At 45.7% G+C, this 24,064-nt stretch overlaps 1 protein-coding gene across 6 annotated transcripts in view; it reads left to right on the top strand.

The window, feature by feature from the left end:
* The first annotated feature begins 2,297 nt into the window (after nucleotides 1–2,297).
* nfixb (nuclear factor I/Xb) overlaps nucleotides 2,298–24,064 on the top strand; it is a 146,049-nt gene continuing 124,282 nt past the window's right edge. For 3 of the 6 annotated variants that reach the window (XM_047570994.1, XM_047570986.1, XM_047570983.1), the window contains exons 1-2: nucleotides 2,298–2,940; nucleotides 12,232–12,315. In XM_047570994.1, the coding sequence (XP_047426950.1) occupies nucleotides 2,938–2,940; nucleotides 12,232–12,315 (87 nt within the window). In that variant the 5' untranslated portion in view covers nucleotides 2,298–2,937. Of the gene's footprint in view, nucleotides 2,941–12,231; nucleotides 12,316–14,969; nucleotides 16,747–19,984; nucleotides 20,021–24,064 lie in introns of those variants that run through there. The other 3 variants (XM_047570980.1, XM_047570984.1, XM_047570988.1) reach the window with 3 other exon arrangements.

The following is a 24,064-nucleotide window of genomic DNA, read 5'->3' as shown; positions in this document are numbered from 1 at the left end:
ATTCGTTTAGATATTTGTGCTGCTTTCACGGCCTTTTGGCTTTAAACATTTCCATTATTATACACGCCTCATAAAATATATATCACCGCATTTATTTATCATTTCACATAACTTAATTAGGTGGATTCTTTTTTTTAAGATGCTTCAAATACTTGGGGTTTAAGTGGTTTATTTGTAACTGTTTGTTTTGGCCTTTTTTAAAAATAAATAAATCTGCAAACCTTTAAAATAATGATAATTTTTCGTTTTTTTAAACAACACAGACTCTTATTAAACGTGGCTCATTTGAATTTGAGCCTGGTGCGATGAATTAAAACACCGGCACGAGTCTGACACGTTTAACTGGCCCAAATGAGAACGGATTCGAGTCAAATCTGGATTCATTTTCGGAGATTTTTTTTTTCGACGAAGATGAAAAAAAGGGAAAGCGTTTAGAAAAACAGAAATGAATAAAACACGAAGTATCGACCTCAACACTACCAGCATCAGAATGATCAGATTTTATTTAGTTTTTATTATTCCATCCTAACATTAAATGCACGTCGTCTCACTGCAAAGCTTTTGGTCTCTGAGTTTGATGCCTGGAGTCGTGTCTGACCCTGAGCCCTTCAGCTCTTTTTTTATTCTCATCCCTGTGAGGTGATAAAGTTGAACCAGCGCACGTTCAACTGGCAGCAGCGGGAGGAAACCATTTTGTCACTGCTCATCATTTATTTGGCGTGACGTCGACAGTGGCGCACTTCCGTTAAATTAAAAAAAAAAAAAAAAAAAAATGCGTTTGCCCATAAAAGGTAAAAACTGTATTTTGGTAATTTATTCATGAACAGGCCGGTGTATCTCTTGAAGGCGTGTCTGCTGAAATTCCGTCTGAATTTTCCCTGGACTAATTGGATATTTGTGGTGAATAAATATTGGGTCCGCGCGGCGGCCAAGAGTCGCGCACCTGCGCTCTCTGACCTATAACTTCTGCCCAAACCGAGTGATTTATCCGCGGCTGAGAGGGGAAGGGGGGGGCTGGGCCCATCTGAGCAGAACGGGAGAGTTTTTGTTAATTTGTTTTTGGGTTGTGATTGTGAACTGCCAGGCCTGCGTCACTCTCTGCTCGTGTCAGTGGGTAAAATCTGTGTAAATGTGACAAACGGGCCACTGGTCTTCTTTAAAACACGTCTAAATAAATGCTGCAGGGAGGTTGATGGATATAAAACCTGCTCATTTTAGCCCCAATAGTATTTACTTAATGTAAGTATGTTATATATACATGTATATATTTATATTTTATAGTGGGAATTAAATCAGCCCTGGTCAGTGGAGGTTTAACCCTCACTGACTTTTTGGAACAACTTCAGTATATTTCTCCCTGAAATTAAAGCATTTAGATGTTTCATGAAGCCTTTGAATTAAGAAAATAATATTATTTTCTAAAACAATATGTCCTGGATATATAAAAATAAAACCAGAAGTTTAGTGCGGTATTTTTTTCATCCATTCAGGATCTCACTAAACGAACTGCTCCCCTAACCACACACACACACTCCATTTATTTATTTTTTATTTGGCTATATTTATGATAACCTGCCACCTCCGCTGCCTCCCCCGCCGCCGCTCCCTGCAACCTCCGCTCCCTCCCGCCCTCTCCGCCGGCCCCGAGCTGCCCCTACACTGTTGCCGGTGAGCGCTACTAATCCCCTGCGTCCACGGTTTACTCTGAGCCCGTATTTAATTCCTCTAAACCCCCAGCTGCCGCCCTGGTTACTCACTGAACACGACAGCCTGCGAACCGCTCTGGTTATTAATAATTCACCAGCCCTCCGCTCCGCTTCTCCGGCCGCGGCCGCAGGACACCGCGCGTCCTCCACCGGTTGCGTGCGCCGTGTTTTCGCTCCTCTCGCATTTTGTTTACTCGCAGCTTCGGCGTCGCGCGCTCGCGCGCACACACGCACGCACGCACACACACACTTACACACGCGCGGGGGAGACGTTTCACCTCCTCCGCTGCTGGGTTCAGTGTGCAGACGGTCCCCGGCTGGCATTGCCCACTAAGGTCCCGCTAGTCTGCCTCACCAACTCTGATGTCTCTGGTGTGGCGACGTCGCCGCTGCCACATGGTGAGTTTTGTCTCTCCGCAACTTTTTTCCCGGACACTGGGGAACAGGTGGAGGAGCGCCGAGTAGGAACTCCACTTTTTTCTTTTTTCTTTCTTTCCCTTTTTTTTTTTTTTTTTTTTTTTTTTTAATATCTCTCCCCCCACACCCACCCACCCCCTCCCGTCTCCGCAAAAAAAACCCGGAGCATGCACAAGGAAAAAGCGCGCGGCGTCGTCGTCGTCGTCCTCGTCGTCCCCCCTCTGCAGGAGCAACAGCTGATTCGGTGAGCGCGTAAGCAGAGAGTGCAGGCTACTTACTGTCGCTGCACGGCAGACGAGACTTCTCCTCTGTCACTCGGGCTCAGACGGCGCGCGTGTGTGTGTGTGTGTCGGTGTGCGCACGGCGCGGCGACTCGGCTGGACGTTACACACCACGGCACCGGGACGGACCGATCGTGAGCGAGAGAAGCACCGCGCGCTGCCGGGCGCCCCCTCAGCCTCGACGGCGGCGATTTTCATGGAAATACCACGAGCTGGAACCGAGCACAAACACCTTGCATGAAGAAGTCGGGACGCGGACGACTTGGATTACACTGCCCCGCTCCCCTGTTGCCTTGACTGAGGAGAGTTCGCTACAAATTGCACCCCCCCTCTAGAAAAATGTTTACCGGGCAGCAGGCCGTGTATTAGGGCTCTTTTGCTTCCGGTATAAGGCCCAGCTGAACAAGAAGCCGAGCACTTTTCCCTCTCCCACACACTTTTTTTTTTTTTTTTTTTTTTTTTTTTTTGGAAGCCGAACTTTTGAGAGTGGAAAATGGGTCTTTGAGAGTGTTGGCACATTTCCTCATACCACAATGGTACGTGCTATGTAAACCAATAATTTGCTCATTTGTGCAGTCAGCTTTCAGATCCGTTGTAGTTGTTCATAGATTTGATGATTCACAGGCAGAACTTTGTTTTAGCGCAGTTTACTGAGCGGGTGTGTGTGTGTGTGTGTGTGTGTGTGTGTGTGTGTGTGTGTGTGTGTGTGTGTGCGCGTGTGTGTGTGTGTTTTCATGTGTGGCTGACGGTCTCTGTGCCAAGTCCCTCTACCTACCAGTCTGTTTACTGTCACTGTTATTCGTCTTTAATAAGTGGAGCTCGCATTGCTCAGATATTACATTTAAAAGGACGCTGCAGCGAGGAAAACAAAATCGGGCTTATTTTAATAGTTGCGTAACGCGCTGCCAAAATTTCTTTCCACCCTCCTGGCCAAAATCAGTGTCCAGCCCTCTCAGTTCACCGCCCGATGCCCACTGCCTTCTGCCGTTTTATCCACGCGGAGAACACGACTCCTCTCATTGCGGTGGTCTCTGATACGGGCCAGCCTTTAGGACTATTAATAGCAATATATATATATGATACGGGCTATCGCGTATCATTCAACGTGAGCGTTTAATGGAGAAGCATCAGAGAGTATGAAATGGTTATGTTGTGACCAGCGCTCGAACCCACCTAACAGAAGAGAAGTCGAACAAAGTTTGGAAACTTGGCTTTGAGTCGATGGAACTTGACGTTTGCGCCAGCATTCGATTAAGAGCCTATTTGATTTGTGCGTAATTACGCATAGCGGTTTTGGCTAATTCCCTCATTACGCAGGTGATTTATTTGTGCCACGCAGAGAAATCCTGTGACATCACAAAGCCAGATTTTATGATACTTGTTTAAGGTCACTTTTGTCGTTTCTTTTCAACCCTCCCCTTTTGTTCCACCGATGTTTGAGATTTAATTTGGTCCCCTTATGATGTGAATCGGTGGAACCCCTCCAAAAGAAATCTTTCATTGTTCCCTGTTTTATCCCCATCTTCCCTCAGCAGGAAATATGGTAAATCTGGTCTCAGAGGCTCCCGAGAACGTGCATGGGAATGCTTTCAGTTGTGTAAAATCGGTAATTAAAGGCAGAATAATATGTAGCTCGCACATCCTTGACCCCCTGACAAGATTCTTTTTTTTGGCTCCAAATGAGTCAAGTCAGGCAATAGTTATAGGAACCTCCCACATACAACCTTGAAGCTGCTTAGATACCAGGAAGGGATCTTATTTGCACATGAATATGGAAGATTATTAGTATGAATAATTATTTGTTTACGAGCATCCTCGCCGACATGGCAGCTGCCCAAGAAGCTCATCAGTAAAAATGATGCAGAATTCAGGACAGGCCTCACATGGGATTATCTCGACTTGTTATTCTCCCACTTATAGCAGCAACTCACCTCTTTCTTTTTTTTTTATTTTTTATTTTTTTAAATAAAAAAAAAGAAAGGGTATATCGTGAATTCGTGCCAAACGTTTGGGTTGCGTGTTAGTTTAGTCAGAATTCACTGGAGGCATCTGCCAATCAGTGTCAGTTCCTCGAGGCAGATGCTCCATCTCTGACGCACAACTAAACACTAAAACACAGCTTTCCTGCGGAGACGATCCACTCTGTGGCAGGCTGTCATGTTTTAGGTGTAAACTGGTCCTTAAGGTAAATTCAGAGTGCGCTCTGGCAGCGGTGTGATGCACAGTATAGGAGGTTAAGCTTTAAAAAAAAAAATTAAAAAAATGTAATCATTGAGTGCTGTGTAAACAGTTGTGGTAATCGTATCCCCTCTCTGTGTGTCAGCGTGTGTTTGTGTGTGTAGCCCCGCCACATGATGATCAGACAAGCGGTTTTCCAGCCTCGTGTGATCTGCCTCTTGGCCCCGTCGCTGCCAGTGATGTCACCCTCTCACTGTATACAGAATATTATGCCATTATGTTTGTCCTGGCCTTGACGTTTTCCTGGAAAAATAAATACGACTTTAAGCGCGCCGTAATAGCTTATGCGGTGTTAAAGGTTTTTTTTTCTTTAGTTTTTTTTTTTTTGCTGTAGCTTAAAGATGGAAAATCTGATACGGGGGTCAAGCAGCGTGAAAATGTCGGGACGGGGAGCTCGGATGGGCTCGGCAGGTCCGTGTGGTTTTGCGGCGAGGCGCTACAGAACATCTAATCAGAGGCGTAGTTTGGTTTCTCTGACATAAACAAATCAAAGGTTAAAGGGTCGCCGTGGGACTAACGCAGACACAAAACCCAAAAGTTCAACCTCTCATTTCATAACCAGCCTCATTCCTGACCATGAGACTCATCAATTAAAGCAAAACCTCGGTTTTCAGCAGGTTAAAAAACTGACAATAAAAATGTTTTGTTTTTTTTTTACAGTGAAAATGCCTGTACGATCCTCTTCAGTTCATGTAGCAAGCCGTTACTGGTATAAATATAAATTCAGGTATTTGTAGTTTTTCTTTAAGTTCTAGAGAGAACTGGTATTACTCTCTAACTAAAACCAAAACAATGAGTTGAAGGAGGCTGAAAGGCTTCATAAAGCAAATTATTGCAACCTAAAAACACCCATTTTGGGCATTTAAAACATACTTATTCATTTGGTGCATCATTCACTGTAAAGTTTCTGGGAGGATGCAGTAAAAAAAAAAAAAAAAAAAAAAACTGCTCTGGAATTAAAATGACGCAGAGCATTGTAAAAAGACAAAAAAAAGAGCTGAAAGACGCTAAAAAGGGACTATTTAACTTGTCCAGCCAGTGGAGCAGAGGTTTAGATATTTGGACATTTACAAACATTGAATCCTACATTTCCTGAAATGCAACTCAGTAGATACTAGTTAAACCTCCATTTTCCCTTAAATGTCGTAATTTTAAATCCCATCTCAATATCATCTAGCAAAGTCTAGTATTTTGTGTTATTCTACACTGTGGTGTCTGGAGGAAGGACATCCCGTTCCAGTCCTCAGCCCTAACCTGCTCAGATATAACGTAACACCGTAAAATGAGATATGAAAGAGCTTGCAATGACACGCAGAATGTGCCTTCAGTGGTGTATTGTTCATATTTAATCCTTGATATCACATTATTCATTTATTTATTTAGCACGTTGGCATGTTAGATGTGTCAAACCTAACTTAACTATTCTTTTCTAGTGCAACAAAAGGTTTTGAATGGGTGTTTTCACAGGCTGAATGAGTAAATTAATAAATATATGTTAAATATATATGGTGGCCCTTTAATTGCTCTTATATGTGGGCCCTTTAATTTTTTAGGTAAATGAGTTTGGGATGCAATGACTGAGGTTTTATAGAAAACTTTTTCAAGCAGTTTTAAGCATCTGCGTTGAATTTAAACCAAACACACACTCTAAGCTTCCATGGAGTCAAGAAATAAAAAAAAAAACCTGGAGTAATTTCTTCTTACAAGTACTATAAGGAAACTTTTTTTTCAACGTCCTTTAAATGAGCACTGAAAATATCCAGTGTTTAAAAAACAGGGGAATGAGACAATCTCACTTGGTAGTTCAAACAAATATCAGCGTCGTGAAATAAAGCAGGCACATCATTATGAGGATAATTTGACTTAAAACCGCAGATCAGATCAGATTAGTCTGGATCAGTGCTGACTGATTGCTCCAACTTTTCTCGGTTTAAAAAAAAAAAAAAAAAAAAAATCTTCCGGAGGGACATTTTCATCAGTGTAAAAGAGGTCTTACTTGGTCTCGTCAGGCTCGGTCGGATCACATAACGCCCATAACTCTCCCGTCTCATTCCTAACCCTGCCTCAATTACTTTATCAAGACTTAACCCTCGCATTAATTGGTTTCACAAGACACCCCAGACTGCACACCAGCTGTGTAACCGAGTAATTTGAATCAACTTAATTTGGGAAGGTGCTGGTATCTCCTGCCTTCCGAGTTTAATTTAGGGGAGGAAATAAATAAATAAATAAATAAAATCCCCCCCCCAAAAAGAAAAAAAAAAAACAATACATGTATTTTCTCTCCTCTTTCGGGCCTTAATGAGGAATTAGAGCCAATAGCATTATTCATTAAACATGGCTTGCCAGCTATTTATCACTGTAACAATATTAGCATATTTGTTTAAATTTTCAACACTTCTTTTTGTGTGTTTTTTTTCCCTTTTTTTATAGCGTTCGCAACCAGGTTTAGCATTTTTAAATAATCTGGCATCGACTGCATCGCACCAAATTGAGTGCAGAAAAAGAACCAGTGGCAAGCCCCAGAAACAAACTAAAAAAAAAAAAAAGAAATCCTTTCTAAACACACACACACATGCACGCTCCTCTAATTACCGCCTCCCCCGCTCCCTGTCTCTTATTCTGCACCTCCTGAGATGCAGGTGTAAAATATCACATTTTTCCAGCATTTCTCCCTGAGGTGGCGCTGGCTCGGACTCACACAACGTAAATTTCCCCTTTCATACACTCCACCACCACCCGCCCCCCACCCTCTCACATTTTTTTATTTATTTATTTTTTTTTTTCTACTAACAAGTTCCCCCTCCCATCCCTGCGTCTCTTTGATGTGCTTGCCACATCTGCACAGGTTTGTTAGCTCGCTACCAGGTGAAGAATGAGGATACAATTAAGGCTGAACGAAGCGGGACCGGCTCGGATGTGTCGGAAGTCTCCGATGAAACCGTCGAGCTCGCCGAGTCGATGCTGCGAGTGATTAGGACGGTACGATCGGAGGGCTGTTAATCACTGTGCGGAGCATCTCCCGCCTCTCGTGGAAGCGCCGTGCGTCCACAGATATGAAAACACAGGTGGTTTTCTGGTCTGTTGTGCGTCTGTTCATGGATGAGACAATGAGAAAGAAAGAGAGAAAGAAAGAAGGAAGGAGGGGGGAGATATGTACATGTGCTCTGATTAATCCAGTTCTGTGAGAGGCAACTAACTTGGGCGTCCGTCCCCCTTTTGGGTCTGACGTAACTGAGCATGCTACTGAGGATGTCATGAGTTGTAGTTACGCAACTTGATGTTCGGAAACACTTTGTCTTTGCAAGCCTGCGACATAAATTAACAAAATATGTCCATTATATAATCAAAATATTTGGGAAGCACGGTCTCTTGGTTTGCTGTCTCTTTGTGTTCAAGTTTAGCCTAGCTTAGCATAAGAAACGCAAGCAACTCGGTAGTTGTCCGATTTTTTTAAAGTCTACTTTGCGGAGTCTACGACAACTAGTCTATGACAACGTCACTGATAAAACCCATTGACCGTATATATCTATGAACAAACCCGTTGTGACGTCACCCGTTGGGTTCTGAACCTCGGTAATGAAGCCCTAAGTGGGCGGAGACTGCGGTCGCCATGTTGGATGGGCTTTACCCCGCCCACACTTGGACAATATGGGCATGAGATCCACCCACCCAACTCTCCGCTACCTGTTAGCTCAGGGTACCACCTGTCACTCAAAGCGGGAACGCCCTTTTTAACATGGATTTGCTCCCTTTTGGAGCCTCAAGTGGACACTTGATGAACTGCAGCTTTTTGCACTTCCGCGTGGGCTTCATTGCTCAGACCCAGAGGATGCCGCCTGATAAAAACTCAGTGATTTGCATTCTTGGCCTGAATACGTTATTATTATTAGTTTGCTGAACTGGGACAATGTACATTAGTCAACGTTGATGCGTTAGTCATCAGTGTAAATGCACCGGACGTAGCGCCAATGCTAATTTTCAGCCGTAGTCCCAAGGCAGTTACACAACACAGACAGAGAAGACTTACTGATAACAGATGGATCGGAACAGCTACAGACTGTGAGCTGCAGATATGTATAGCCTGTATAAAAACAGGCTGCAACTCGGCACCATCAGCAGCATATTAAGAGTACTCCAATTCGTGTAGTATTTCAGGACTGGCATGTTAGGTAGTATGGGCTTTTTCTTTATGGGCTCCTTACGTCTTCTCAGAGGTAGCTATCTTATTGTTGTCACATGATAATTGACTAGTTGATGTGACGCTTAAAGTGCCACCGTACAACAGTGAAGTCGAAAAACGGACTGGTCGACTCGTCTGTACGACCCCTAGTGTGAACGTGTCATTAGTGAGTGACAAAACCTTGCCCTAGCTAAAGAAAAAAAATGTGAGTAATGCAGCATTAAATGTGTTGGTATATTTATTTCGTTGGACAGATCTTTGCTAGCCGCTAGTCTCCTCTAGTTTCTAGCATTTAAGTTACCAGAAACCCAGTGATTCATACTTGGCTTCATTAGCGACCCTAGGACTCTATATGTTCAGTTACTTATTTACTCATAACATCTTTTTGGTGGGGGAAAAACTAAAATATTATCATATTTAAAAGCTGGTATTGCATGTCTAATAAGTAACTCTACTCTTATTCTGGTAACTGGGTACTCAAAGTTCCCCATTTCTTTAAGGAAGGGTTCTAGGAACAGCTGCCTTTTGCAGGTGAAATTGACTCTGAGTGAAGTGTAGCGCCACAAAAACCAAAACAACACGCTGAAAGGGGATAAAAATTTTCATATAGCTCAGCAAAACCAAAAAATTCACACGGATATGCCGCAGGCTGATCCTTCTCTGAGGTTACCAAACAAAGCTGTATTTACTTTATCACTCAGCACCAACATATTACAGTCATTAGCAACAGTCCTCACTTTTACTCTTGTTGTTAAGTAGGAGTTTGCTAGCTGACGTCTTTTTCTCTCTCTGGCAAGCTAATAGTGCAGGCTGTCAATCAACCACAATAAATGTTAATGTTTTTGGTTAAATTGAGACTTGTAACACTTGTTATCATTGTGTCATTTATATCATGTAAATGGAGGGGGGAAAAAATCGGTATTGGTATCGGCCCTAAAAAATCCATATCGGTCGATCTCGACTCTGAGGTTTTTCAGATCGTCACGTATAGCAGCGTCAAAGGCCTTTTCTTATTTGAATGAATGCAGATCTCGAGTGAACGTCCGATTTACTCTGAGGTAAACAGAAACTGGGCTTTGATTTATTTCTTTTCTCTCAGGTTTACTGAGCGTAAAGGTCAAAAATAGCTCCACTTTGTAGTCGCAGTCAGGAGATTCATATCTTATCCAGCTCGCTTGCAAAAACGCTCCCAAACTATTCGGCCGCCCCGCACGTACGTAATGTGGAGGTCGGCCGGGAACAATGTGGATTTTTTTTTTTTTTTTCGTGGTCCTGCTTTCTGTAATTTTTTTCTCGTCCTCATTCTATTATTATTTGAGGGTTTTTTTTTTTCGTGAGCGCTAATTTCACAATGCTCTTTGATTGTTTCTATCTGTAGGCTCACCATATGGACTGCACATATGTTGCACATGTAAAGAATAATACTTATATATAATTGATACCATGCTGCATTAAAACTGATATGGAGAGGGGGTGGAAAAAGGGGGCCAGTGCTGCAGGGAGCTACATAAAACATTCAACCTCAAACAATGCCCCTCTCCGCGGGATGCAGATAGAGAGATGGAGGCTCTTTATTCATTAAATGACCCACGTTTTATCCTTTCCTTAGCTAGCGTTTAGGCTAACTTAAGTCTCTCCGAGCGCTACAAATAATTTTTCATCCTTAAGTGACTTACGCGTGTCGGAGGGAAGAGGCGGCTAGGACTACTGGTGTGCCATGTTTTGTGCTCCTCTGTGATTATCAACAGAGTAAAGTATATCCTTCACCCGGACTGGGCAGTTTAGGAGCTTAGCAGAAAGCCCGGGGAGCTCGACAAGGGCACCATTTAGTGGGACAAATGGTTTCAAATGGTTTTCCTCCGGTGTTTCCCCGCATATTGATGATGACAAGCCAGGAGTCGGACGGCGAGGCCGAGCGCCACGAGCTGTGTTTTCTTAGCCCCTTGGACGGCTTGAATTCCGTTTAGGCGGTCGAACGCCTTCGTGCGCGCTAAATTTATTGCGAGCGAGGGAGGCTAGGCTGAGCGGGTCCGGGTTTCGGCCTAATCGGCCTGCCCCGCTCGCCCTTTTTCGGAGCGAAATCACATGCAGATCCCCTTCCTGCGTTACAGGGAAAGGGAAAGAGGAAAGGCTCGAGCTGTAACCTCTCATTCTGGAGGATATGAATAGCCTGTGTCTCCAGCCGCAGCTCGGTTAGCCCAAGTCTGGGACTTATTATAGTGCTGTGTGTTTATGCATGTGTCTCCGCATGTATTTGTTCAAGGGCAATCCCATGTCACCCCGTGCATTTCGTGTGCACATGTAAATGCTTAAGTAACCTAATGTCTGTTTGAAAATTGTTTATCCCACACGCCGCTTTCTAAAAGGTATGACATTACGTTTCCTTGCTGGCTATGAGCAATGTTTGTTCCTGTTTTTGGTGACGCGTGTTTGTTCCTGCTCAACGTTGAGAGATAAGAACGTAAAGGTTTGGGAAATGGGATTACTTCTCCTCCTCTCCTCCATCCAGCAAACTAAGAGTCCCGCTGGCGAGGAAAACTTTCCACCTCTAACTCACGGTTATTTTTATTAACCTAGCAATTTTTAGCCGTCGCCTAACTAACAGGTTTACTCGGTTTCCAAAAAGCTTAGCAGACGCGCTCCGATCCAGACCCTCGGCCTGTGTTCCCCCCACCCCACCCCCTCACATCCATCCATCCATGTTGTCTGGCCTGGCTGCCTCCTCAATTGACAGCAGAACAGCAATGGACGCTCATTCAGAGTCCAAGTCTCTGCTGCTGGTGCGTCCCGCGGCATACAAATGACCCGCGCTGAATGGAAACAAACACTTAGAATAAACACTTTAGCGGCATCTTTCAGTGCCGCCTATAGCCCGTGTTTGTCGGTTGCGTGTGCGGACGTACGGTCTCTGTGTGCAGTGCGTGATTGCGCAAAAAATGAAAGCGTGCGTGTGCGTGAACGGTTTGTGCAGAATCGGTGCACGCTGCCAGGACAGCGAGCGTGCAGGTGAAACGGCAGGGACAGGAAATACCATTGTGTCGGAGGGTACGGCAGCTAAACACGCTGCTGCCCATTCAAGTGGTGGTGGTGACTGGCAGGGCCGGGCCTCAGGCCTGTGCAGCATATGGCTGGACGCAGGCGGGCAGCACACACCGTCAACTCTCTCTTTCTCTGTGTGTGTGTGTGTGTGTGTGTGTGTGTTTCGAATGTAAAGAGGCAGTTAGTTATCCGGCGCCGGGACTTGAGGATGATTTTTAAATAGGTCAAGCTGCAGGATGAGGAGGATTTTAACATGCAAAATCTGCTTTTGCGGCTTTGCAAACCAGCTTTTTCTGCGTTTAAATCCCCTCATCCGAAAAACACTGTGTCAACTAATAAATTAACGACTGTTGTGTTACATTTTCAGGCAACCGAAACCTTTCTGTTGAACGAAGAACCCTCCAGAGGTCCTGGGATGCCTGAATGCTTTGTAGTATCAGATTCATACAGGGTATGCATCTTTCGATTTTTTATTATTATTTATTTATTTATTTTTCCATGTGTAGGCATTAAATGTGTTGCTGAAGTCATTACTCATTACCATGACTGACAGTCTGTTTTCATGCTCTTGGTAATTGCACCACAATCATAATGTCATTCACAGCTCCCTCTACTCAGCTGCAAACCATTACAATTATTATTTCCACACGCACGTTTAAGAAAAGAGGGGGGGCAAGAACGAAAGAAAGAAAGTAAGAAAGAAAAGAAAAGAAAAGAAAAAAAAAGAGGAAAAGAAAACGGGGCCTTTGCAACTTCACCGAAGCGCCCTCGCCCCACGGGAGTGAAAATTACGACGATAATGTGCAGCGTGCCTGCTCGTGTAAAACCCCGAAAAGGAGCTCAAAGTTAAAGAAAGTCAGCAGCTTTTGCAAGAAAAGAGGAGTGATCGGCGTGATGTAAAACGGTAATAAAATCAGAGGAGATGGGGAGAAGGAGGAGGAGAAGGAGGAGGAGAAGGAGGAGGGGGGGGGGGGGTTGTGTGGACGACTCAAAACGTGATGGTTAATGAGGTGGGAGCCGGTTTTTCTAGGCTACGCTCTTTGTTTCCCGAAGTTAAGACGTACGCCAAGTCTCTCAAAGAGAATCTGGGTTGCTACAGTGTATCGTGTGTCTCGGGGTACAGAAATGAACCATTATGGCGGTAATTGAGTCGTACGGCCGGTACAGGAGAGTTTTGAGAGAGGAGGTGGTGGAGGAGGAGCGTCGTCGCTGGGGCTGTATTGGATTCCAGGGGGCAGCGAGTTCAAGAACGTCCACAGGAGGGTGTCCACCTCCAGCTGCTCTCCAGGAGGTCTGCTGCTGCTTCTTAAGCGTCCCCGCAGTCGCCTCGCGCAAACAGTTTGCAACCGCTTTGACCTTTGACTCTCCGAGATGAAGACTCGGAGGGACAGTTAATTTTATTTGCAGCTGGGTTTTTATGGGGCCCTTATCTAGGTGGAGCTCGACACGCCTCCTTATTTGGAGACGAGCGTAGCAGCAGGGAGGCCAAACAGGATGAGGCAAAACATTTAAAACACCTTTTAAACAAATAGTATTAGTTAAAGTGTGCAAGTTACTTCAATAGAATACCGTGATTGCTTTACCTTGACGAGGAGCTGACGTTTTCTAGATGTCCTTGAAGGCATCAATCTCCATTGAAAAATGCTGTAATTTTAATTTAGTTTTGGGAGTTTTATTGATTTATTTTAAATGTCTTAAAATGCCAAAGCTTCACAAAAACACAGACTAACTGATGGAGGCAAGTAAAGCAGAACCAGAAAATAACTGGTTCAGCTCCTCGTCAGAGAAGGTGAAAATATCTTCCGTGGGTTTTAGTCTTCAAGGCGATATCTTGTTGCTGGTTCTTTGCCGTCTGAGAAGGTTCTCGGTCATATCCAAGAAACAAGCTTAAAACAAGAGCTCGCAGGGTTTCTCGAAGACGTTTCACCGCTTATCCAAGTAGGTCGAACCGAAGAAGCCACACGGATGACTGGCGAAACGTCTTCAATTAACTACACGAGACCAGTCGCCCTCGTTTTAGCTCGTTCCCTGGCTGCTCCGGTCTGGTTCTCCAAACTGGGGTCACGCAGCGAACCGCCAGTGAAAATGCCTATGGATAAGGACCTGACTTCAAAGAAACCAAACTATCCCTTTGAGAAGTCTAGGGCAGTAAATTTGAGTAAGTTTCCAAAAGAAATCAACTGAAGCAAAACGTAAGAAGAAGAAGAAGAAGAAGTGGAGGAAGGAGGCTGGCAGGAAATAGTCGAAGCGAACTGATTTATATTGGGAAAGAGTGGAAACACTCTCACGGCACTTGTTTTTCTTTAAGCCAGGAGATTTTAAGGACACAAATTACAAACATGTCTTGGTCGGAGGCAGATTTTTTAACGGAATCTCTCAAGGTTTCTGCGCTGCTGCACGTGTAAATGATGCCGGAGCTGACATCTGCTCAACCACGCTCGCGCTTATCTCCCCTCCCCGCGACGTCCCCGTCTATTCAGGCAGGTGCGGTATCAGCGCCGGTTGCGGCGTATCCGTCGAGTTCGCACTTCCACCCTCGAATAACCTGTGCTGTGCACACACACACACACGAAAGCTCCGGTGCTAGGCCCGTCAGGAGCTGCCTTTCCCCCTCTTACTCCCGGTCGCCTCCAGATGAAAAGCCCCCGGCTCCGGCGTGGCCGTACGGGAGCGCCGGAGCTGCCGGGGTGAAGTCATTACAGCGCTGGCCACTCTGGAGCAGTGGTAAATATGTATATTCGGAGCGTGTGAAAAAGCTGAGCCGCAGCAGACCCACCAACCGTGGCATATGGCTCTACCATGTGTTACTTAATGAGAGATTTACTCACACAGACCACAAAATGTGTGGCTCATTTAAGGAGCCACGGCAGAGGAGCGCTTGTGTTGCATGCAACTCAATAAAGAAAGAGAGGTTTCTGGTCCGGACCGATGCTCGCCCGTAACCTTTTGCACTTTTTTTTTTTTAATGGCAGAGCTGGAAACAAAGAAAATCCATCAAAAGTTGCAGGCTGCACTTACGAGGTTAATTCACCTGAACCGAAAGGTGTGTGCGTTCCAGGGCGTGTCTGTGTGTTTCATATTAGTCATGTATCATATTCAGAGAAAGGAATGCCGCTCTTATAACCTCATGCGGCGGCGAGGACGGGTGGTTGCAGTTTTGTGGCGCGCATTCACTCCCCGACCGCGCAACTTTCTCCGGCCGCGTGCAGTAATTGGCCACACGGAGCCCAGATCTCCTTTGTTTCGCCGTGCAGAGGCTTGCGGTGAGAAGCAGTAGGCCTCATAAATCTGCGGGACTCCGATGTCAGGCCCAGAAATTTCAGCTCCACTTCTTTACAATGACTTCACTCCCGCCCAAAAATTCCCACCGTACCACACTCGGGACCAAGTCCAAGTTTTCACCCGATCCGTGTGTCGCTCTCTTCTTCTTCTTCTTCTTCTTCTTCTTCTATAAGGGGGAGATGCTCGCCGTTTCCTCGCACACCACCGGTTTAGTATTTTGATACTTCTCGCAGGCTGTGATTATACGTCTGTCTTCGCTGTTTGCTAGTTTGCTACTTCATATTGAACGCTGCAGCAACTATTTGGCTTGGACTCACTTCACTGGCTTTTTAAGCTACAGTTGTGGGTTCCAGACTGGGTCAAGTATGGTTCAGTAAATAAATAGACTTAGCTGCGCGGCCGCGTTGAGATGACGCATTGATTCGAACGCCTGCACATGGATTAAAGTATTTAATCCATTGGGCAAACTTCTTTTTTTTTGCTTGTCTTTTAAAAGGCCTTGACAGAAAGTTTTGCAAAGCGTGACGCGCGTTATTAATGGAGTACGCTCACTTGCCAGTTCATTAGGTACGCTAGGGAAAACAAACGCATTCTAGTCCTGCGATACATTTTAGCTTCGCGATGGTTGCATTTGTTTTAAATAACAGAGGGCTGTGGATCCAACTGTATCGTGTTTCTATTGCGTTGACAATGTCATTTTTATGAGCGCGCCAGGCTAAATAACAAAAAAACTGTTTAATTTAATCCAGTCGAATAGCTCCGCAAACTGCATCCTCCGCAAGTTGGTTTGCCACCTTTGTGACTCCGTCTAAACAAACAACTGCAGCGGTTGCAAAAACTGAGGTTTGGCCTCAGTTTTGCATTCGAATGCATTTGTTTTGTACCTAATGTTTCGGCAGATGAGTGCGCTTTGTCAGTCGGAGCAGACGCTTCCTCGCAAGTTTGCACAAGCCTTATTATTTCCTGGTGATGCGTTCGCGTGCCTTCCCGACGATCGACTCATCCCGCCCCGCGATTATTAGATGCGCGTTCACAAACGTGGCAGCGCGCGGGTCAGTAAACGCAACTGGAGCAATAAAAAAACAAAACAAAAAATAAAAAGACGCAGGGAAGCGCCGAGTGTGTGTGTGCGTGTGTGTGTGTGTGTGTGTGTGTGTGTGTGTGTCGACTGTGGGTTGCGCGCGACGCGGCTCGGGAGTCCCGTCGAAGGTTTAAAAAAAAAAAAAAAAAAAAAAAGAGGGAGAGAAATCTACTTTCATAATCCTAAAAGTTCCTCTTATAATAACACCTGGGTGGATTTTTAAAATGGAGACACAAAGAGGAGAGCGGTAAAAAAAAAAAAAAGAAAAAGAAAGAAAGAAAAAAAAGAAAAGCCGAGCAAAGAGGAGAGGGGAGGGAGACAAAGTTTTTTCCCTGAAAGTTTGTGCAAGCTTTCACTCTCTAGGCGGGGTTACTGTAAGCTGCAGCAGCATGGAGTGAGAGAAACAGGACGGCGAGCGATTGCAATGCGGCACAATACCGAGCTTCCATCCAACTCAAATAAGCTCTCCAATTCTCCTTTCTAAAAATAACCATGTACTCCCCGTACTGCTTGACACAGGTAAACTGCCTTCTCTTATTTCATTGTTCTGGTTGACTTCTTGTCTTGACGCCGGGTTCTTTCCTTCTTTCTTTTTCTTTTCTTTTCTTTTTTTTTGTTTCTCCTCTTTATTGCGCTGCCTCCGTTCAGTTATTTTCCCGTGTGCGTTTTAATGAGTTGCGTTCACTGTCTTTTTCTGTCCGCCTGGCTCGGTTCAAGTTGAAAACTCTCTGCCACGCTCTTCTCGTCCCGTCGCGCGTCTTTTCTCACCCCCTCGCTCACTATCTCTCACACACACACACACATACCACACGCGCGCGCGCGCGCGCGCAAACATGCACGCACTCCTGCGAGAGCAGAAACTTTTCTTGCGCGTTTCCATCGCACATGTTTTTTTTTTTTTTTGAGAGAGAGAAAATGGCGCTTCTCCCGAAATGTATTTCATATTTAAAAAAAAAAAAAAAAGAAGAAGAAGGAGAGGGGGCAGGAGGGGGAGGAGAAGGGGAGCCTGAGGGAGGTGGAGAAGAAAATGACAGAGAGAAGGGAGCGTGGAGTTAAATATTACCGCTGTTAAGGGGTTTCCAAGTGTCGGGGCGGTGGGGTTTCTGTTGGCCGGCGAGGAGAGGAGTGTGAGCGGGGAGCGGGGCGCACTCCGCCGCCGCCGCCGCCTTCGGGGCTGCTTTCATGTGGGACGGAGGCCGGGGGTTGCTGGTGGGAGTGGAGGTGGGGAGCGAGGGGCTGGCGTGCGCGCATGTGTGCGTCCTGCTGCCTGCGTGCGTACTCGCAAGAAGAGTGGGACATCCTGCACGCACGCATGTTCTGAGATTTATTCATTATTGTTTTTTTTTTATTATTATTATTTTCTGGAGCTGCTCTGCGTGCAGGGACGGTGTGACGTGAAGTTTCTTGCACTTGAATGCAACACGTGTAGTTTAGGAGTCAACTGGAGGTGTTGGTAAAAAAAACAACAAAAAAAAACAAAAAACAAAGAGAAAGGACATAAATGTGGAGGTGAAATTGCGTGGCATTAAATTTAATATTTAAAGAGAAACGTTTTGATGCAGCAAAGCGGGTGGACTGCCAGTGTTTCTGTTTAAATGCATGTCACATTTAACAAAAGCTGCTTTTTTTCTTCTTCTTTTTTTCCTGCCTGTGTTGCTGTTGTTGTCAAGGAAATGATCGGTGGGCCTGAACTTGTTTTCTGTGTGTGTGATGAATGCAGTGACATGAGTCTTTGAGCGTGAGAGTGTGTGTGAGCCCTAATAAAAGTGAGACTTTTAAAAGCTTTATCCCGCACCAGCCGTGTGTGTTCCTCCATTCTCCCTGCCCTCCTGGCAGTTAATTGCATCTACGCGCCGCTTCGCGTTTCTCCTCAAGTCCTCGCAGGAAAGTGCAGCTTTCGGACGAGCGCAGGAGCTTTTTTAGTTCAGCACGCGACGCGTTCAGTTCCTCCCTTTACCCCCTTTTTCTCTAAAAGCATCTCTGACTGTCTCCACGTATCCGTGTGCGTGCAAAGACGAGATCCCCAAATTTTTTTAAAAACTCTTCTATTATCCTATATTGTTCATTCGCCGTCTTCGCTGCTGCTCAGAGTCTCGCAAAGCGTTCCTGTTTGTCCCTGACAGTGCAGCCAGGCCTCTGCGTTTCAAGTGTAATTCATTCCTGATTTTCCTTTCTTTTTTTTTTTTTTTTTTTAAACAGTGGTTTTTTATTAAAATGAGGTTTTTCCTCCCATCACACGCTTATGTGACGGCTCTGCTACCAGAGGCGGAGGGGATGTTCCCGGCTCCTCTCATGCAGGCACGAGTCTGGTTTCCATTCAGAAGCATTAGCAGCTAGGATCACAACGGCCCGGCCTCTCGTTGACACCAGAAAGGGGAGAGATGATTAATTTCCCAACCCCCCCCCCACCACCACCACCACCACCACCACCCTCTTTTTTTAATTCTTCATTTTACACAAGAAACTATTAGCGCGTCAACTTCCAAGAGAGAAAATATAGACGCAGACACGTCCACACGGAGACCGGGAGTTTGCTCATAGATGCACATTTCTACTCAGGCCGGGCCTTTTTCTTTTTTTTTTTCCTTTTTTTTTTTTTTTTTTATTTAGCTGCGCTGACTTACTTTCTCTGTAAAATCAAACATTTCCCAGCAGATAATCCTTTAACAAAATGAGCATTTATTTACCTACATAAATTCCCCCTCAATTTAAGTGGCAGCAGAAGCTCATGCAGACTAAATGCAGTGCACATGTTTCACATAATGCTAACTTGCAGTGTGTCATTAACCGGCCTTAAAAAAAGGACGGAAGCCAGCTCGGAAAAAGCACGAATACTGCGTTTCTTGTCATTTTCAGAATTTTTTTTTTTTTTTTTTTACATCTCGTCTATGTGCAAAAACAGTGCGACACACAGACACACACACACAGACACACTCCCACACACATCCAGCATTCCCTTGCAGCTCCGTCTGCAGACGGAAAGGCACATTTTGTTTATTCAATTGCTGTTAATAATTTAAAAACGGAGCCCGGACCTCAGACATGGCAACAATTGTAAACAATTGAATGAATTATTAACTGTGATTCAAAAAGAAAGAAGACAGAAGCTTTCGGATGAGGCGGAGGCTGGAGTGGTGGCAGCAAGAGACGGAGGGGAGTGTGTGTTTGAGACTTTCAGGGTGTTAGGGACGACTAAATATCTTCACATGTATTTATATATATATATATTTAAGTATGTTTTTAATAAATACATATGTATATATATATATATGTGTGTGTGTGTATATATATATATAGTTGGGAGAAAGCTCCTCTGCAGCATCTGTTATTTTTTAGTTTCCCGTGCACTGGAAGCTACATTTGGTATCGGCACCCAAATTATTATTATAATTATGAATCATTATAAATAATTCTACTTATTTCACCTTTTTTATCGCTCCGATCCCCCCACCCCACTCAACCCCGACCCACCCAACCCCGACCCCTCGCTCCCGTCTCCAGTGGGCCGTCAGCCCCGCACCTTCAAAACCAAACACACTGATTCACTGCATTTTGTAAATGATGTTTTCATTTTTTTTTCATTTTTTTTTTTTCGTAATGTTGTCATCTCAGACTGTTTTCTCTGGTGCGCCGTTTTAACTTATTCCTTCCCTCTGCCACCCCCTCCCCCCCCACTCCCCTCCCCTCCCCTCCCCTATGCCCGCCTGGACGCTGACCCCTGCTCTCCTCGCCTCTTAACACCCTCTCGACACTAAAGTATTACCCTACTCACCTTCTAAACAATGCCTTAGTGGTAAGTCCTGTTTAGTCCATATTTATTCCGCATTAGGTGTATGTGTTTTCTTCTTCTTCTTCTTCTTTTTTTTATTTTTATTTTTTATTCCATCTTGAGTGTACTTTTTATTTTTTTTGGTGATATTCATTCAGGGCCGCGCATGCAAACCTGGAACAATTTCACAGTTTATAGTTTTTTGCGCAAACTCACAAAGTCACATTGTACGGAATCAAATTGGAGCCACAATTTATTCCGCGTTTTTAAAAAAAAAAAAAAAAAAAAAAAATGGCTGCAGCTCCGGTACTTTTTTTTTTTTTTTTTTTTTTTTTTTATGTTTGCATGAAAATCTGATCCTATATGACGTCGTGAACATTTAAAAATGTGTCCTCATGCATGTGTTAGTGAAGTGTGTCTCTCTCATTAAACAGCAGCAGCAGCCTCTTATTTCTTCAGCGGTCAAAAAAAAAGTTGCGGTAACTTTAAAGGGCCCTATGGATATTTTTTTTTTGTTTTGTTTTCACTCTGGTCTATGTTCCTTGAGGTCACCGTCTCGGCTCCGTGACTTACCGCGCTCTCCCCCACTCCCCCCTCCACCCCCCTTCCCGTCAGCCTCTATCAGCGCTATATGTTTCTCCAAGAGGATGTATTATATTTTTCTTACGTCACCGCTAGTCGTTATCTGGCGCTATCAGAGCGCCGTGTTTTCACTGAAAATATCAAAGCAGCGCTTAGAAACGGGGAGGGGGGCATGAGCTCGTTTGTTTTATGTGAAAATCTGATTAAGTTCATGTAATCAATAGTCGCCGGACTTTGAGGCATTAACCTTTAAGTTTGCACATATTTTTGCCGGACCCCCCCTCCACCCTCTCCTCCCTCTTTCCCTCCCTCCCCTCCTTCCCTCCCTCCCTCCCTCCCTTCCTGCTGTCTCCCTGTCTCTTCCCATGGCCTGGAAAATGAGTTGGAACAGCTGTTCGGAGGATTAAAATCTGATGGAACCGCAGTCTGAATAAACAGAAAAAATGTTGGATTTTTCAGAATTAAAGACACATGCGCGTGCAAAGTGTCCGCGCGGGAAAACGCGAACCCGGAAGGTGCCGTCTTCCGCGTGTCTTCCGGGTTAACGGGACTCGCCGTAGGTTCACCTCAGCGCCGGTTAAGAACGGGTGACATCACTGAGGGTTCTGGTTCTGTCCCACTTCCACACATCCAGGCCTCGGTGGAACCCCGTTTAGCTTGTGCGGAACAGCAGCACCGGGCCAGCGAGGCGCTCCGCTTTTGGCTGCATGTGATTGGCAGGTCGGGCTCGTCCCCTTGTGCTCTCTTGTAACCGAGTTGTGTAACCGGAGCGCCCGATCGGCCGCGCCGCGCTCGTTCGACGCAGGATCTTTCCCCCCCCCACTCTTCTTCTTCTTCTTCTTCTTCTTCTTCACGGTTACACCGGGAAAGTCTTAATGTCAGACGCCTGCCCGGGACACCGCGTCCCCATTTAGACCTGGGCACAGGCCGGCCCGCGTACGAAAGGCGCCGCGGCGACATGAAAAATAATAAGCTCGAGGCGGCGTTGAAATGTCAACGGCTGCACACCGGCAGCAAGTTGCGGATCGTTTCCATTCCGAGTACATGCTGTATTTTCTAAGAGGCTTTCTGTATGAAAGGTTCCCGTGATTAACGTCTTTGTCACTCATAAATTCTCTGTTTATTGTCAGCCGGTGACTGGAGGCCACCGTGCGTCAAAATTTACGGCAATTTTTTTTTACATTTTTTTGTATTTTTTTTCGCAAAGAAATCCACAAGCTCCCTTCGGTGGCGGGGGGACAAAGAGGAGATGAGCCCGGGCGCATTTTTTGGCAACGGGCGACGTAGATTTGAATTAAGTAGCATGTAGTTTTTATCTCGAGCCGCATGCGGAGAAGGGAGAACCAACTGTGTCTCATTCAGTATCAGCACAGCTGTCCCAGCATCCGTGGAGAATGGATTCCTACTGCTATTGCCATGGGAGGCTCCAGCCAAGAAGAATGGGAGGATATCCAGTGTGTGCGCTCATGTTTTAAGAGGAAGGCGAGGAGTGAGGGGAGGGGAGGAGGGGGCGATGCCGACGACGACGACGACGCCGCCGAATATGCTGGTGTGCGCACATGTCTGTCTGTGTGTGATTTTTTTTTTTTTGGATTTTATTTTTCGTGTGTGTCATGTTGTCTCCACCCGCTTCACTTTTCCTCCGCTCATGTCACCTCTGGCACGGATTAGTCTTTGGCACAACCCTGGCAGCGCCCGTGGGCCCCAAAGTGCGACTCTGCGGCCGCCGATATGTTGTGCTGTTGCCATGGCCACCGCGCACACGCACGCACACACGCGCACGCACGCACATTGGTGCTAAATTACATAATTGAGCTAAAATATACACAGGAACGCAAAATACTCGGTGCGCGATACGAGAGAAGGGGGGAAACAGAGAGGTCTTCAGAGGAGAGGACAAAAAATGTTTGCGAGCGCTGTCATCGCACGCCTCGTTCCCCTCCTTTCCGTCGAAGTCGTAAATCAGAATAACTGCGCTGCCATTGTGCGGTTACCTGCAGGCAACCTGCCGGGGCGGTTGTGGGCGAAGGTGTTTGGTGAAGGTGGCGAATGAAAGAAAAATGCGTCCATATGAGAAAGAAAGGGTGTGGCGGCTCCAGTTTACACAGATACACCGCGAGACACTTCTATTTCCTCCCTGGCCTTCCTCCTCCCTCTTCGCGGATTTGGGGCTTGCGCTGAATGGATTTCCGTCACAGCTGCCTTACTCTGGAGTGGGCAAAACCTTTGAGGTGCAAAGTGGCGCCTCATTTGGGTTTGACGAGTCATCCAGAAATGTTTGAAGGCATTTTAAAAAGGCGCTTTATTAAAAAACTGCTCGCTGACTCCCGGGCCGGCTGTCACGTCTCGAGATCAGATTTTAAAAAGTTCATTATCCCGCACAGCGAAGCCGCAAGTGACACCGCAGGCGGCGACGAGCAAGGCGCAGTTTTTGAGTGTCTCCATCTGATCTTATCTGGTATATGTAAATCCATGTCTGCAAATTAATTTGAGACGCACGCATCAGTTGTTAATTTATTTATTTTCGCCGGAGCTGTCAGCGGCGCGGAGGACTGAAGTTAATAAAGTCGTGCTGCGGAGGGCTCGATTGTGTTTGGTTAGTTTGGTTTCGTGTCTGGAGCCGCAGAGGACGAGCCTGAGAAATGTCTCCGAGCGTGCTTTGTTCTCGCGTTGAGCAAATTTGAGCGGGTGCCAGGGTCAACACACGCTGCGAAACGTTGACAGCGATTCATCCTCCCGCTCTTTCTTACTAGTCAACAAGTTTCCGCGGTGAGAGACCCCGGGGGCTCGGGCCTCGGGAAGCCTGTCACAGGTCGACGGGAATAGACGGAGGGGTTGTTGTTGCGGATCATCGGCGGCCCACTCAAGGTCACTTCGGTGTGGGCAATCTGGGCATGTTGTTTGGCCGGTCCGGCCTGTCTGTCTGACCTACATCTCGCTGCACCGGCTAAATATATACAGTAGACCCCCTCATTACAAAGCATCCAGATTAATCTGGATGAAATCTGAGCACCGTTCTCCCTCCCAGCGCGTCCGACTGCAGCCTCTCTCTGCAGACTTTCCATCTCGGTTCAGTCCCTCCAAAAATAAAGAATTGAAAAATGGCAGATGCGGGCATTCACACAAACACGACGCGCACTTTTATCGACTGGCGAATAAGATAGGAGCTCCAGCCTCGTGTCGGTGGGCCCATTCACAAACAGACCGGCTCCTCTCGTGCAGCCCGGTTTGTCTGTTTCATTCGAGTTCTGACTAAGTGTTACAAGCTAGGTTTTGTTGGGGCCTCCTGAGTAACGCACCTGCATACAATTAACGCACACGAAGCACAGGTGTGCATTCCTTCTGGAGAGGAAAAAAAAAAAAAAAAAAAAAAATTCACACCCTAATGAATGTGTTGGAGCAGAGCAGAACACACTGCATGCACTCACTGCAATAGCAATAGAGGACAGTCTTCTTTGTATGGAGTTCTTCTGATGAACTCTAGTG

This window comes from Mugil cephalus, chromosome 20 (assembly GCF_022458985.1).
Source record: "Mugil cephalus isolate CIBA_MC_2020 chromosome 20, CIBA_Mcephalus_1.1, whole genome shotgun sequence".
NCBI lineage: Eukaryota > Metazoa > Chordata > Actinopteri > Mugiliformes > Mugilidae > Mugil > Mugil cephalus.
This window is presented reverse-complemented; position numbering and strand designations above follow the sequence as displayed.